We start from the raw sequence: 17395 nt of genomic DNA on the forward strand, positions 1-17395 counted from the left end.
AGTCTCCATGGCACGAGTAATCAATAGAAAAAAAGTCATTTTGGGGGTGAACTACTCCTTTAAGGTACAATAGTAGAAAGTACTCATTATGCCGAATGTCCCGTTTCCAATGAATAAAATGTAGAAAAATCATTTGAAAATAGCAGATCTACAAGCGCACAATACGTCGCAACGCGACGCATTGTGAGCTTGTAGATCGGCTATTTTCAAATGGCAGAAATGTATAGGCTATAATCAAAATCTAACTAAAATGAGTCTTTTGAACGGCTCTTTGAAAGGAACGGATCCCAGAGATCCAGCTCACTTCAAAGAGCCATAAATCCCATCTCTAGTCCATCGCATCGTCTGGTTAGTTAGTTCCTAAGGTTAGTTCTATTTTCGTTTTTTAATTACCGCAATTCATTTGTTGGTATAGTGTAGTGACATGTGACGCAAATCCGAATGACAGCAAATTGTACTATTATTTTCTTCGTTATCCTTCAAAAGATTGCGTTTCTGGTTGCCTCTGAAACAAGTAGTTCAGTCGTGAAACTTGGGTGTTTTTTTTTTTGAAAACCATGGAGAACAAGCACATTTCTGCAGAGTTCACAGGCTTTGATCTGGACACGTTCACTACAACAACGCATGGATCCAAAAGAGAAAAACCTCCTCTTTCTGCCGCTCTGAAAAAGTACCATGCACTCTGCAGGAGGAAGGTGAGTAACAACAACAACAACAACGTCCCATTCAGATGGACACATGTCCAGTGGACACTGGGCAGGTTGGTAGACAGGTCCAGTGGGCAGCAGGTTGGTACTCAGGCAGGCACCAGGTATTTCTGGGCACCTCAACTTTAATTAAATTCACTCTTTGCTGTAGGACAGTGGTTCTCAAACGTTTTCATGTCATGGACCCCTATATTTACTCTAATTACTATTAGCCCACGAACCCCCATTTGAAAAGATATACCAGATTGCTAGGGACGCCCATAAGAGAAGATATTTACTACTGGCTCTAGTAGTAATTCTCAACCATTATCATTTCAAGGATCCTCAGTTTGACATGTCAAACTGGGGATCCTTGAAATGATTATGGTTGAGAATCCGTTGAGGGTCCTACGGACCACCATTTAATGGCTTTTCTATCTCTGAGACCCCAATTTATATTATAAAATCAATGTTAACTAGTCCTTGTGCATGGGGCACATTATATGACTATGAGGGATTGAATGTAGGTGTCTCGTAATTTTCGGAGTGCCTGTTGGGCAGATCTTTATGCCCATTGGCACTCCAACATGGAACACTGTATAGGCTATATGGTGTTCCATGTCGGAGTGCCAGTTGGGCAGATCTTTATGCCCATATATGGTGTTCCATGTTGGAGTGCCCGTTGAGAAGATCTTTATGCCCATATATGGTGTAATTGGTGTTCTGAGTCCAGGCCAGTCTGTGATGTCAGTACTATGATGTATCCAAATTTGGGCCCATAAGGGTCCATTTGGTTCCTACTATCATTTAGCTGGGGACCCCCTGGAACTCCCTCAAGGACCACTTTGAGAACCAATGGTGTAATGGTTCCCCAGACTACTGATGGTAGTTGAGAACAACTGACCAATGATTCTTTTAAATATGTATCCTAAATAAATATTAATTATTTTCAGGCGTTCGCATCATTTGTGGCATCAAAGGCGGATGGATGCTGCACGGAAGGCAATCACGTGCTAGCTTGGTGCTGCTGTGGACAGACATTCGCAGAACCCTCTTCCATTCACAAGCATGTGGCCAAGTGTCATGAATCTGAAGTTCAACAACTCACAGAGTCCATGTTTGAACATTTGTTGAGCCAACTTGAAAAAGAAGCCGCCACGCTTCAACAGCCAAGTGTGCAGCGGGCAGAGCCGGTGAACATTGCAGAGTGGATACCAGACACGAGTTACATCACTGAGGATCAGCTTCAAAAGTATTTGTCTTTATTTTTGAGCGGTGCCTAAGATTGGCTGTGCGTGTGTCTGTCTGTAGCCTTTTTCCTCAGCGTTTTGCCATAGTAAAATGTGTGTACGTAGCATCATGTTTGTCTAGTGATGTCATATGTCGTATGTCTGTAGCCTTTTTCCTCAGCGTTTTGCCATAGCAAAAACGTGTGTGTGTGTAGCATACCCTGTACACATCCTAGACTCAAATCCTAGTCTGAAGACGTTATGCAAGCACGACCACCGCTCACTTCACATTGGGTGTGATTTTTCTCTTTGGTTCAGCCATGCCTTTTGGGTCACTATTGCATACAGTACACTTTAATGAATACACTTTTTTCTCTTCTTAAAAAGGGGTCCAGGCAAGGTACTTCTGTATTACTGCTACTGTCAGGTGGAAGACCCGCATGTCATCTCGGCTTGGCAGAAAGATTTATGTGAAAAGCTCCATTTAACCGGCAAGGTAAGTACATCTACGTTGCTTGGATCTGACTCTTTCTAAAATCTAAAGTATCTATAATCATTATTAGCCATTAATGTTAATTATTGATTAATGAATTGGTTAATATCCATGCATCGTTGTCCGTGATCTCCCTGTGTCTATACTTGCTTGGTCCCTTCTTTTTTTATCCCTGTCTACACTAAATCATTTTGGCAAAAATAACTGAGCTTGTAGATCTTCTATTTCCCCCGTCTCAGTCTGTTTTACAATTTTTGCTGAATGTTCGCCTGTAAATGACATGTCCAGAATGACGCTAGCAGGGGTGTCACACCAAATCCTGGGCCCCGGGTACAAGGATTCACTGCGGGGCCCCTGTGCTTTAACTATTGAAAAATAGCAGATATACAAGCTCACAGCGCGGCACCGAGTGCCGCGCTGCGAGCTTGTAGATCTGCTATTTTTGAAAAAATCATGAAAATCTTTGAATATTTCAAATCCTTCTGAGGTTTTTTGAAAAACCTATGTTTCTATGTCAGTGGAGCTCAAACCTTTTCATTTGAAGGACCCCCAAAATGGTATGTATTTGGCCACGGAACCCCATCTCAAAATATTGAGTTCCAGGGACCCCCCCAGAAGCAAAATTTGAGTTACAAATGTTCGCTTAAAAAATACATATATTCAAAGATTTGCATAAATGTTCACGACTTTAAAAAAATAGCAGATCTACAAGCTCGCAGCGCGGCACTCGGTGACGCGCTGTGAGCTTGTATATCTGCTATTTTTCAATAGCTAAGGTATAAAATAATTAAGGCCTCTCCACCACCTTGGGCCCTAGTAACTCAGTCCCACTTTCCTACCCCTTGTGACGCCCCTGGACGCTAGGGTTCATCTGGCTAATGATTATGGTTCATTCTCTCAGGTGAGGGTGGCCACTGAAGGAATCAATGGAACTGTTGGGGGCACTGCGGTGGCTGCTGACATGTACATCAAGGCAATGCGCTCACATCCACTCTTCAAGATAATGGAGGAAGAAGATTTTAAGGTTTGAATGAGTTCAAAGGAAACCACTGGTTGTCACAAGCTGTGCAAATATCTGTTGTATAATATAATGCATGGTGCATATATTCATACACACACTTGCCATACTGAGAATAGATTTAATTGACTGAACTAATCAGATGATGAAACACTACTTTGTATTATTTTAAGCAAATACATAGGCCTTTACATAGGCCTAATAGAACTCCTCTAAAAGGGTTAGCCCTTTAAGGGTACCCCTTAAATTATACCAATTGGTATTAGCCACCTTTACAACAAGGTATATTTTGTAAGGATTGTGCAATCGTGGAATGAGCAACACAGCTAAACGTGCGGGTAGCCTTTTCTGAGGATATACAGATCAATCTATAAAAGAAAAACAAATATTGTGTACATTTTATTTTTTTAAAAGCAGTAAATGGCTAGATGCCATAGCACCCCAAATCATCACTGACTGTGGAAATTTCACGGTGGTCTTTAAGCAACTCTTACTTCAGAAGGTTGACATTTATGTATTATAAATCCTTGTTTTGAGTGGTCTCGTTTTGAATATTTCACTGCATGCGCAATGTATGATTATGTATCTAGAATATATATTTCTAATTAAATTACGGAAAATGATGAACTTTACCACAATACATATATGTTTATAGATCGCTCTCTCTCTCTCTCTCTCTCTCTCTCAATCATAATATATTGTTCATGTGATTGTCTAGATTAGTGATGGTGGTGCAGAGTGTTTCTCTGATCTGAGGGTTGGTGTCTACAAGGAGATAGTCCCCATGGGAGTCAGCCCTGATGTCCTCTCCTATAGATTGGCAGGTACTCAATACATATAACTATTTGTATAGCCCTTTTCTGTACATAGTCAAAATGAATTAAATTAAAAGAAACTAATCATAATACACAGTGGTGGTGACTGAATAGAAGGCAAATGTTGGACACATTTCACATTTGTTTCTTTCAGGAATTCACTTGCAACCTGAAGAATTTCACAAAGAAGTGGAGGGCCTTTTATCCAATGGGGCAAACGATACCATACTATTGGACTGCAGAAACTTTTACGAGAGTAAAATTGTATGTAAAATGTCATATCTGTCTCAATTGAATATCTGTATATAAATCAAGATTCTTGATAAATATAGGAAAGTGTTGACCGCCATTGCATGTTAGTATGTGAATAATGCAGCGGACCGTGATGTGTGTCTGACACAGTTCTTAAGCCAGATTCAAACGCATTAAATTGTGATTAGGAGCTCAGATTAATAAACCTTATGGTGGTAAATTACTCAATTCCAATTTCATTTTTATTTCTCCCTACTAGGGACAATTCAGTAATTGTCTGGCCCCCAACATTCGCAAGTTCAGCTACTTTCCAGACTATGTGGACCAGAATCTGGAGCTGTTCCAAGACAAGAAGGTTCTGATGTACTGCACTGGGGGAATCCGCTGTGAGCGTGCCTCGGCTTACCTCCGCTCCAAAGTGAGTTTGCCTGTCTCGATATCACATTGGGTTTACATTAGCTAGTAGTTAAGTTCCAAATTACCCGATTATCAGCCTAAATTTGAATTTTTAACCACTTTGAACAAGGAGTCTCTATTGTGGGCATGTCATAGATGGAAAAAGTTACACAAAATATATATAGGCCTATCTACATGCAAGCTCACAGCTCATCACACGGCGAGCTTGTAGATTGGCTATTTTTGCCATCCACCACCAACCATCATACAATGAAGTATGAAATAAGGCTTAAAGTTATACCATGTAACTTTTTTTATAAAACAAATCTTAAAATTGTCCTAACTGTTAAATCGCTAAAGTTTTAGAACACCCACTCCGTTATTTTCAGCTTCTAAAGCCTTCTCTTTATATGTTTTCTGTGATCCTCGCCGGGGTCCGGTTTCCGCGAAAAAATTACGCCATCATACACTACCGGCCAATCACAGCGAGGGTTATACACTGCCGGCCAATCACAGCGCATCTTGCTGACTTCTCAGGAAGTAGCTTGCCTCAACAAAACAACAGCATATACTCGGGTGAAGGAGTCCGTTTCTCCGGAATGCCTGAACGCACAGGAACCAGGGACCCCTCTAAAGATAGATCTCGGCGAGGTGGAGGCAGACGCGGCGGTGTGAGGCCCGGTCCGGGCCTCACACTACTGGCTCAACTACTGACCACTAGTTGAGCAACTTACACAGTATAGCTTTAAATGTTTAAAAATAGGATAGAGTTCTGTGAAAGTTGCTGGTTGAATAAATAAACTGCCTTTGTCTTCAGGATGTGTGTAAGGAGGTGTACCAGCTGAAGGGAGGGATACACAAGTACCTGGAGCATTTCCCCGAGGGCTTCTATCGTGGGAAACTGTTTGTGTTCGATGAGCGCTACGCTATCGCTTCCAACAGTGACGTCATCTCAGGTTTGTGTCTAATAATAATAATGTGATTTTGTCGATTTTGTCGTTGTTGCATAGAAAAGAAAAAAAAGAACGCTAAATAGTTAACACGTAATGCCACAGTCAAGACAGAATCCCCCAAAGTTATTGTTTTAGACCAGGGGTCTTCAACGTTTTCAGGCCAAGGACCCCTTAGTTGAGAGAGAGATGAAGCAGGGACCCCCACAACCCATAGATACCATATAGTTTCATCGTTTGACAGCACAATCATCAGTGCATTTTGGGTTCATGTAAATGTGTGTTTCCAGATATTTGACCACTTGAACTGTCAATACTTAATAAACCTTACCTATCACTCTGTACTTAGTCTGCTCTTTTTCCCCTCTACACGAAACCTCTTTGCTAAAGTTCTCATAATATGGACACTAGGGTTCAAGTGGTTAATATAGAAAAGGAGAAAAAAAAGCTTCTATCACACAAAGATTTGGAGGTCCCCCTGTAGTAACTCTGAGGACCCCCTTGGGGTCCTGGACCCCCTGTTGAAGTAGCCTCTCAACAGCCAGACTCTCCAAATAGAGAGTCTGGGAGTTCTCCATAGACGATGCATTACGCAATGACGTAGTTACTCACTTTGACTGACAGGTCCATTCAGTAGTCATCAGCGCATCAAAACATCGTCGGGAGAACATCAAATACGTCTTTTCCAGACAGAAATTCCAAAGATGCAAACTGTTGTTCGTTTTTAAGTTATGAGATGCCGTTGATTTCAGATAAAACTTCGCTTAATGCAGCTTTTATTTGCGATTTGTGAACTCGCATCGGACAAGGGGTCCGCCATGTTTGTTTACAAAATGCGAGAGCTGTAGCAGCCGCTCGACCAATCAGGAGCGGTGTGAGGCGGGTTCGCTCGAAATGCAGCCTTTTGATTGGAAATTAGACCGTAAATTCTCATAAAGAGACTCGATGGGAGGGACACCAGACCGACATTGGTGATGACGTAACTCGGGATGGCTTGCGAGGCTACTGTTGAATACCCCTGTTTTTAGCATGTTATATTACATCCACACGGTCATATTGATCATCAACTAATTAAATACCAATGACAGCAAATTGTAGACTTTATGACATTTGCTTTTTGCTTGTAATTTTAATATTATATTTGCGTACTAATTTATGCTTTGGCAAAGAATAAAAAAGTCAGGTGACGTTGTGTATAGACCATATTCACACCGTGGCCATCTTGGATCACATGACTTCCTCGTGTAGCAGCCTACACAAGCCTGCATTACAAACCATTGTGAACAATGGAGCGATGGTCCCAAAATATGACTTCTATTCAACCAATTTATTTTTACCAAATTGACAAATGGGCAGATGACAACATCATCATCCCCAAAATTATTAAATAGAAGGGTATTATCCACAATATTCATGGTAGTTAGGTTGCCGTGTTACTCTGTACAAAGACTTGCTACAGTATGCAGACTAGTGCTTGCTCTGCCTTCAAATTGTTAATATTACAACTTTTTCTTGAAAAACGGATGCTAAAATAAAAATAATGTTTCAAAAATATTTTATGAAAAAATAAGCTTCATACATGTGTTTCTATTAAAAAATGACCACAAAAAGCGTAAAATAATGATAAAATAATCATTTTGGCCGTTATCGGACCGACACTTTGTTTACATTCTAGTCTTTTAGACTAGCATCCTTTTTTCAGGAAAAAGTTGACTATAGCTCCTTTAATATGATAGTGGAGCAAGCACTGCACAGATAGCAAGTCTTTGTACACAGTAAGGTTGCAGCCTAACTACCATGAATATTGTGGATAATACCCTTCTATTTAATCATTTTGGGGATGATGATGTTGTCATCTGCCCATTTATCAATTTTGTAAAAATAAATTGGTTGAACAGAACTCATATTTTGGGACCATCGCTCCATTGTTCACAATGGTTTGTAATGCAGGCTTGTGCAGGCTGCTACCCCAGGAAGTCATGTGATCCAAGATGGCCGCGGTGTGAATATGGTCTATTGAGTGACATTTTTTGATAGATTGTCAGATATGTCATTCCTCACCTCTGTCCCATGTTCCAGAGTGCCGGTACTGCGGCTCACCATGGGACCAGTACCAGCTGTGTACTACACAGTTCTGCTGTCAGCTGGTGCTCTCCTGTCCCGCCTGCCGACTGGAAGGGCGCACCGCCTGTTGCCTTACCTGCCAAACCAAACAGGGCCAGGCACAAAACGATGATGAGCCTTCCTCCTCCACTCCACAGCAGAAAGAGGAGTGTGAGTGCACAGACGGGCGACTCCGGGTTCCCCAGGAGGTCATGTGATGCAGACTTGTCGTCATCTCTGAGAGTGTTTGTACAAAGGGACATTTTTAATCGGTCTGAAACTTTGTAGCCCTCTGGCTTCCAGCAAAGCATCAATGAAGAGGTTTGCAGATGACTGAAATGATAAAAAAAATAAAGAATTGTAATATTGTGGAAAGCCATTCTTTTTAATACAGTTTGTACTGGTTTACACACCAACAGGTGAAAAGTACAGTAGAAATTATGTTGAGGTATGAGGTTAGGGCAGTGTTTCTCAACCACTGTGCCTGGGGACCTTTGGTGTGTGCCCCTTAAAACTGCTTGAAAGGAAGTATTGTATTATCATTTTAAAAATGATTTAAACTAGTGAAAACAGCCGATCTACAAGCACACAATCTACAAGCCGATCTACAAGCACACAATGCCTCGCGGTGCGAGGCATTGTGTGCTTGTAGATCTGCTGTTTTCACTACTGTTGTGCGACAGCCTTGTATGATGAAGCAGGGCTTTACTTTGCGAAGAAACGTACAAATTTGAAACTTGGAGATACAAGGTTTCTTCCCGACAGTGACGATATTTATCACCCCTGTATTATGTTGGTGTGCCCATACCATGGATTCTTGGGACATGAGAAGTGTGCCCATGCAGAAAAAAGGTTGAGAAACACTGGGTTAGGGAATAGCACGTGGTCACGTACTGTTCCCCTATCCACTCTTGGACAAACTCAGCAACCTGCAAAGAAAATGTATACCTGTCTACAGGGACCACTATCTCCAAGGTAGGGTCACGACCCCACTGCCTGGAGGGATGTTTATAATGTATTCAGAGAGGTCATCAATATGTCCTTACATGGACAACTGTGTCTGTATAACACAGAGGATTCGTACCTGGGTACCCGGGTGAAAGTATAACATCTTAACCACCAGGCTAAAGGGTCTTCCCTGTGTACCAGGAGATATACTAGACTTATTTTTTTTTAAGAATATCTTTATTCATGTCAAAGTCAAACAAACAATGGATTTACATCATTACAGTATAATCAAGAGATTTATTTTTTCTCCCCAACCCATCCCTCCCCCCATTGTCGTCATTGTCCTATCAGTCCACAGAACATTTAAGGTGAATAAAAAATAAAAAACATTCACAGTAAAGTCATCAGTGGGTTGAACTATTCGATACACACATATCCTCATCATCATCAAGTTTTAGACAGGTACTGTGTTGGCGGAACATTTACAGATCCTGTCCCTACACAATGTATATTCCTTATATTTGACCAAACATATACTGAACAGACCAATGAGCATGTCTATGGCGTAGGCTGATCTGCTGGGAGTGCCTCCAAGTTCTCGAAATAGGTAATAAACGGTTGCCAATAGAAGAAAAAATTCTCAACTGAGCCTCTGAGTGAAAATTTGATTTTTTTCCAATTTTAGGAAACTCATCATATCTTTGAGCCACATAGCGACTGAGGGGGGGGGGGTTGGTGATTTCCACCCCAGCAGTATTCTACGTCTTGCTATTAAGGTGGCAAAGGATATACTAGACTTTTGATTGAGTCACACTGCTACATGTCCTTCGCAAAGCCTTGTCTGTGGCAAATCTTACGACTTTCTGTCTTACACACAATTATGTTATTTTGATACTGAATGTCAAGTCTTCAGGATATTCTTCAGAATAAGTATGACACTGATTTATTATGGCACATTAGGAGTCCACTAGGACAGTGGTTCTCAAACATTTTATTTAACTAAAGTGTACACATGGAACTAAATGGACCCTCATGTCCGTGGAAAAAAATAGAATTTTTACAAAACAAATGTATTGTATTGTATTGCAGCTATTTATTAACAGCACGTTGATGGTGTTTACTTTTGTGTATTATTCTTGTACTCTTTTATTAGTGCAGGGGTCTTCAACAGGGGGTCCGGGACCCCTAGGGGGTCCTCAGAGTTACTGCAGGGGTAACTCTGTGTGATAGAAACTTTTTCTCCTGTCTAACCACTTGTTCCCTAGCATCTACTTTAGCCAAAAATAGCAGATCTACAAGCTCACAACGCCTCGCGCTATTAGATCGGCTATTTTCAGCAAAGAGCTTTGGTGTAGAGGGGGAAAAGAGCAGACTAAGTACAGAGCGAAAGGTCAAGTTCAATTGGTTAAATATCTGAGAACACTAATTGACATGAATCCAAAATACACTGATGATTGTGAGCTTGTAGATCGGCTATTTTCAGCAAAGAGCTTTGGTGTAGAGGGGGAAAAGAGCAGACTAAGTACAGAGTGAAAGGTCAAGTTCAAGTGGTTAAATATCTGAAAATTGACACGAATCCAAAATACACTGATGATTGTGAGCTTGTAGATCGGCTATTTTCAGCAAAGAGCTTTGGTGTAGAGGGGGAAAAGAGCAGACTAAGTACAGAGTGAAAGGTCAAGTTCAAGTGGTTAAATATCTGAAAATTGACATGAATCCAAAATACACTGATGATTGTGCTGTCAAACGATGAATGAAACTATATGGAATCTATGAAAAAAGTTGTGGGGGTCCCTGCTTCATTCATCTCTCTCTCAACTAAGGGGTCCCGTCCTTGGCACGGTCCTTCCTTGGCCTGAAAACGTTGAAGACCCCTGTATTTGTGGTTTAGGTTGCCTGGATACATTCAGGCTAGCCAATCACAGCGGGACCTCCCCTCCGGGCGATGGGATCCAGAATTCGACCAACTCTCAAACCCCTGATTGGCTGACCACTTCCACCTGAGAAGGATGGACGGAGCAGTTCCGGGATTCCTGTGTCGGCCTAGCAGCAGCAGCAGAGCTAGCAAAAAAGAGAGCAGAGAGAACTCAACTCCAAATGACACACACACCCTTAACCCCATAAGAGGAGGAGAACCCGTATGCTGCTGAACATTTAGGTACACGACATTTATTGCCAGTCAGTCGCTCATTGTGACATTTTTACCGCAGTTCTTTCTCACAAGAGAGAGAGAGAAAGACCCCCGGCGGTTCGCGAAAGGCACAAACTTCAACTCTACTACTAGCCAGGTAACGTTGGCTAACTAACATTAGTTGAGCTGTGTGTGTGTGTGTGTGTGTGTGTGTGTGTGTGTATATGTGTGTGTGTGTGTGGCAGAGGCGTCAGTTGGGTATGGCAAGCTATGGCAGCTGCCATACCTTGGCTACAAGGGGGGGAAATGATAAAATGTACTGTATTCGTGCCTGTTGCTAAGGTATGGCAAGTTTGGCAACATGACTGGTGTCTTGCACAAGACACCAGTCATGTTGCCATACCTTAGCTTTTTCTGAACTGACGCCGCTGGGGGGGTTCTTCACTGAACAGCCAGTGTCGCAAAATAACTTTGAGGAGGCTGACCGTTACTGGCTTATATATCACTGTCTATATCCCAACCGGAGGCTCTTTCACTTCAGTCACCGTGTCATTCAAATGCGTAACGGTCTCTAGTGATAAACTTCATCCACGGTACGTAGCGTTAAGCAGTCAGTTTTATGAGGCAAATCATCTTGTTAGCATGTTGATGCTTCGCTACGCTAGCTGACTGGACTGGCTGCTCTGGCAGCGGCGTCAGTTCGGAAAAGGCTAAGGTATGGCAACATGACTGGTGTCTTGCACGCGCGCCCTCGCGCGCGTGCAAGACGCCAGTCATGTTGCCATACCTTAGCAACAGGCACGATTACAGTACATTTTATTATTTCCCCCCTAGTAGCCAAGGTATGGCAGCTGCCATAGCTTGCCATACCCAATTGACGCCTCTGGCTGGCTGTTCGCAGTGTCCTGGCCTGGTAATGCTTATTGGGCTTATCACTTGGAAGCATTTCTTCTTGTCATTCAAACGTTAATAAGATCAATATGAACTGATAGCCAAAGCATAGTACCAATCAATATAACATTGAACTCTGTGGGAGCCACCTAAGTCACTGTCAACGTTATTGTCACGCTCAGAATTGGCATTTAAACTTGGTTTTGAGTGGCTGCTTCTGTTTATTGGCGAGCTATACAGACATGACAGTTAGTAGGCAAGGTTCGACCTGGAGATTTGAGGATAATGGATTAACATCAGTTATTGTCGTGGAGGAGGAGGGGATGGGGGGATTTGTTGTGGAGGCAGACGAGATGATTAGTTGTGGCTGGGTCACAGTGACGTGCCTGAATGGGTCACAGTCAGACCGAGTGACGTTGTACCTGTGATGCCAGTGCTGTTGATTGGGTTGATTGGGTACCCCCTTCCCTGGTCTATACTCCACTGGGCAGGACTGGGCTGGACTTAGGTGTGCTGGACTATATTGGGCTCTGGTGGGCTGTGCTGTGCAGTTACACTATTAAAACTATTACACTATTACAAGTAATGCGGTATTACACTATTAGACTTATTAGTATCACACTTATTAGACTATTAAACCTGTTACATTATTACACTATTTACACATATTGCGCTATTACACTATTAAACTTATTACACTATTACATTATTATACTATCACACTTATCACACGTATTACAGTATTACACTATTACACTTATTGCGATATTACACTATTACACTATCACATTTATTTCAATATTACACATAAAGCGATGTTACACTATTAGACTTATTACACTATTACACCTATTACACTATTAAAACACATATGGTGCCAACCCCGAGTTTCCCGAGTTTGTATTGGTACTAGTGCTGTGCCAACCCCGAGTTTCCCGAGTTTGGGCCGTTTTTGAAAAAAATCTTTTTTTTTTTTTTTTCAAAAGATTTTTTTTCAATTTTTTTTTTTGGACCTCCAGAAATGTATTAGGCATGATCGCGATCGCGAAATTGCATGTTTAACCCCCACACCAACCCATTCTTTCAAACATGGCAGCCATGTTTGTTTACATCTGTAGAAAACATAATGGCTGATAAATCATGAATGCCTGCACGGATTTCCAAGCGGATTTTTTTGTTTGAAAGCTGTGAACAGCATCTACACACGTGGTGCATCATCTAGGCATGGGCGTGCACTTTTTACACACTTGCACAATTACATGGAAGTCTATGGTAACCATGGCAACGCGGGACATTGGCCGGAAAAAATCATTGCAACATAAGTGTTAAACCTGTTACATTATTACACTATTTACACATATTGCGCTATTACTCTACTAAAAGTATTTAACTACCAGTAAGACTCCCTAAATCGGGAGATAAGCGACCGTCAGGTCGTATACACAAACTTTAGAAGGCAATGGTAGCTAATCAGGAGGGAATATGGGAATAGCTAATCGGGAGGGAATATGGGAAATTAGCCCCTTTTCCACTGACTGGCCCAACACCACTCCACTCCGCACCGCCCACTTGTGCCAGGTTTTCCACTACAAGGACCTGGGTAGAGTGGTGTGAAAGTGGTGCTAAACATGGTACTAAAAAGTATCCACTCCAGTCCAGAGTAGCAAGGCCAAACAGGGCCAAAAACTTCATAATGACTGATCACTCGACGACTTTTCATTTAGACCTCCAGGATATTGTTGTAATACATGATAATAGATTCTATTGTGTTATAACCACTGTGATAATCTATTATAGTGTATTATAGTTATCATAGTAATACATTAATACTTTATAGTGTATTATAATCACAGTTATAATCCATTATAGTGTATTATAATTAGCATAGTTGTAATACAAATTGTATATTGTATTAATCACAGTTAAAAGGGTCCATTTGTTTCTTACCGATAGGGGTACTTTTGTGTAATGGAAAATGTAGATATATTTATGTGGTGTGGTGTGGTGTGGTGCTAAAGCTGCAGTCGAAAAGGGGCTAGAGCAGGGTTCCCCAATAGGCGGCCCGTGGGCCATTTGCGGCCCGCAGGGGGCTACTGTCAGGCCCCCACCAACCCCAGTAATAATGGTGGTATAAGAGCAGCAACAACACTAGTATATCGCCATTATCAGGTGGAAACCTTGTATCTCCAAATGTGTACGTTCTTTCGCAAAGTAAAGCCCTGCTTCTTCATTCAAGGCCGTCTCTCAATAGTAGTGAAAACAGCCGATCTACGGTGCGAGGCGGTGTGTGCTGGCTTGTAGATCGGCTGTTTTCACTAGTTTAAATCATTTTTAAAATGATAAATGCAAAACGAACGGTTTTGGACATACAAGATTTTACACCCGACAACGACGATATCTGAACTGTCGCTGGAGTAGCGGGAATGCCACCTTCGGCCCTTGCAATGTTGTGGCCCTCGGCTTGGTACCCTAGACATGATTCGGCCCTTGGGGAAAACTAATTGGGGAACCCTCAACCTGGGCTAGAGTGACGTTCTACCTGTGATGCCAGTGCTGTTGAATGGGTCCCAGAGTGACCGTGTGCCTGTGATGCATCATGCCAGTGCTGTCCAATGGCCTGGGTCACAGTGACGTTCCTATGTTGCCACGACACTCCTGTGGAATGGGTCAAAGTGTGGTGGGTGCTGCCAGTGTTGTCATTGCTGTTGAGTGTTAAATGGTCAGTACCATTATTGCCAGTGTTGATTATTGAATGGGTCACACTGACATGTTGTGCCTAAGTTCACACCAGTAGTGCCAGTGAAGTCACAGTGACATGTCTGTGTCAATGGTGTTTAGTTTGGTTTGATTAGATCCGACATTTCCTTAAAACGCACACGCACGCACGCATAGCAGGGTACAGGCATGCATATGAAAACATGCAAGGATAAAAACAATAAAGGCAAGACGTATTTACATTGTGGTCCTTGACCTGTTGATCTTTGAAAGCTCACAAGGACGTTGTGCCTGTCCTAGGGCTTTCACGATATGACATTTTACATGACGATTAATTGTCACTCAAATAATTGGCGATTAACGATTTAATTGTGTTTTTGTCGTTGATGATTACATTTCTGTTTGGCTTTTAGGCTTTGAAGTTGTACAGATATGATACATAACCTAAATATACAAAGAAATGACTGACATATTTGACAACTTACTACTTAAAAAATAACTTTGATAGTGGAAATAGCCGATCTACAAGCTTGTAGATCGGCTATTTCCACTATTTTTGACTGGAAACGATTATGACGATTATGAAAAATAATCACGATTATGTCAAATAATCACGATTAGACGATTATGTAATAATTGTGACAGCCCTACCCTGTCCTATTATTGAGTGTTGTTGAATGAATGGTTAATGACGTGACTGTGTTGTCAATGCTGTTGATCGTTGAATGGATGACATTTGTTACTAGAGGTGTGACGATACATTTTAATAGCGATTTGATACATATCGCGATACATGGTTGACAATACGATACATGGACGATATTGGTTCATTCATGGCGATTCGATTCAATGATTTAAAATCCATATAGTAAATATTTAGCAAAGAAATTAAATCTGTGTGAAAGGTGTGGATAGTGCAGGTTTTTAAGGGAAACATGTATTATTATGGATATAAATATCTGCCAAATACATGGACATTGTATATTGACAAACCTGCACCTTGACATGAACCCAGAGATTACACTCATTTATCGATAGACCAGTGTAGCTATATTGAAAGGAAAAGTAATTAAACCCCTCAATTAAAATGTTTCTTCTTAAAAATGCTAAATACAATGCACAAGTAGCCTTAGGTAGTATCGATACAATCGATTCTTTGCACTGCCGATTCGATACGATACAAAATAAAACGATACGATTCGATTTTAGATGTTTTCATTTCGATATACTTTGATTCTTTAAGTTGAAAACGATATTTCGATACAGTTACTACATCGCTACACCCCTATTTGTTACCATTGCATGGTCCATCACTGTGGTCATGGACCACAGTGATGTTGTAACTGTGTTTCCACGACAGTAATCTCTCAAGACAGACTCTGATAGCTTACACATGAGATCAGCATCAGATGAAGAGGAACCAACAAAGTGGGCGTTCGCTTTTATTTGTCGACGGTTAGCCAGATTGCCAGGACAGTAGGGCTGTCACGATTATGACATTATTTTTACATGACGATTAATTGTCACTCAAATAATTGCGATTAGCGATTTAATTGTGTTTTTGTTATTGACAATTACATTCCTGTTTGGCTTTTAGGCTTTGAAGTTGCACATGGAAGATATGACACATATAAACCTAAATATAAAAAGAAATGACTTGCATATTTGACAACTTGAAAAAGAACATTGATAGTGGAAATAGCCGATCTACAAGCTCACAACGCGTCGCACTGCAACGTGTTGTGAGCTTGTAGATCTGCTATTTCCACTGTTTTTGAAAATTATTGAAAATGTTAACATTTTTCAACGTGTAAACGATTATGACAAAATAATTGTGATTATGTCAAATAATTGTGATTAGACGATTATGTAATAATTGTGACAGCCCTACACGACGGTGCTGTTGAGTGTTGAATGGGTCACACTTGTTGTGCCTGTGTTATGTGTTGCCTGTGCTGGTGATTGTTCAATGGGTCACAGTGGTGTTATGCCTGTGCTGGTGATTGTTGAGAGGAGGGGTGTGTCCTAACTATCAGATTCCACTATCAGTCCGGATCTGTTTTCGGTGTGCTCACACACACACAGGGACTGATTTTAACCCTGCGTTGCTTGATCGAAGTAGAACTCTTGAGATAGTCTAATAAATAATGTCTCTAATGAACCATGAGAGTGTTTTCTGCTGGTGTTTCAGTCCGAGTGTATCAAAGGGTGCGTTCGGAAATGCGCACCGGGTGTGTGCTCAGTGTAGTGAGTGCCTAAACCCAACCCTAACCTCTGTAAAACTATGCCTAAACTTAACCCTAACCTTAAACTCAGTAAAACTATGCCTATGCCTAAACCTAACCCTAACCCCTAACCCTAACCACACCCGGTGCACATTTCCAAACGCACCCTTTGATACACTCGTACTGAAACACCAGCAGAAAACACTCTCCCCTAATGAACCATACATTTCTTTGTGGTATATTCAGGTGTTTGTTTTTGGCTGTTTTCAGTTGAACCACTTAAGGGCATTCTGGTGAAAGGTGATGTTTATGTTGTGTGCCAGCTCTGTGCGCCATAGTGCACGGTCGAGAAGACAAGAGGACACAGGCTCACACAGCAAAGCAATTTGTCTGCCTTTTAACCTAGTCATGGTTAGTCAGCAAGGATATTGTGAAATAATAATGGAACTGTGAGAAGAAAGTCTTCAAGTTTCAAACAAATAGCCTGCCACTCCCTACACACAGCCCTTGCATGCAGGATGGGGGGGGGGGGGGGCTTTATGC

At 41.5% G+C, this 17395-nt stretch overlaps 2 protein-coding genes across 3 annotated transcripts in view; both read left to right on the forward strand.

The window, feature by feature from the left end:
* Positions 1 to 343: 343 nt before the first annotated feature.
* Positions 344 to 8160, forward strand: tstd2 (thiosulfate sulfurtransferase like domain containing 2; the record flags this gene model as incomplete). Its single annotated transcript, XM_080746819.1, has 9 exons — positions 344 to 695; positions 1640 to 1938; positions 2303 to 2411; positions 3310 to 3432; positions 4145 to 4250; positions 4396 to 4505; positions 4753 to 4911; positions 5707 to 5845; positions 7919 to 8160. Exons 1-9 carry the CDS (start codon positions 558 to 560, stop codon positions 8158 to 8160), a joined length of 1425 nt encoding a protein of 474 aa, XP_080602945.1. The 5' UTR covers positions 344 to 557.
* A 2771-nt stretch (positions 8161 to 10931) lies between these two features.
* LOC308301623 (palmitoyltransferase ZDHHC5-B-like) overlaps positions 10932 to 17395 on the forward strand; it is a 34845-nt gene continuing 28381 nt past the window's right edge. Inside the window, exon 1 of one of the 2 annotated variants that reach the window (XM_080745668.1) lies at positions 10932 to 11048. The gene's annotated coding sequence lies outside the window, so the exon portion shown is untranslated. Of the gene's footprint in view, positions 11179 to 17395 lie in introns of both variants that reach the window. The other variant, XM_080745667.1, reaches the window with a different exon arrangement.

This window comes from Nannobrachium achirus (genome assembly GCF_963921795.1).
Source record: "Nannobrachium achirus genome assembly, chromosome: 17".
NCBI classification, from domain to species: Eukaryota; Metazoa; Chordata; class Actinopteri; order Myctophiformes; family Myctophidae; genus Nannobrachium; species Nannobrachium achirus.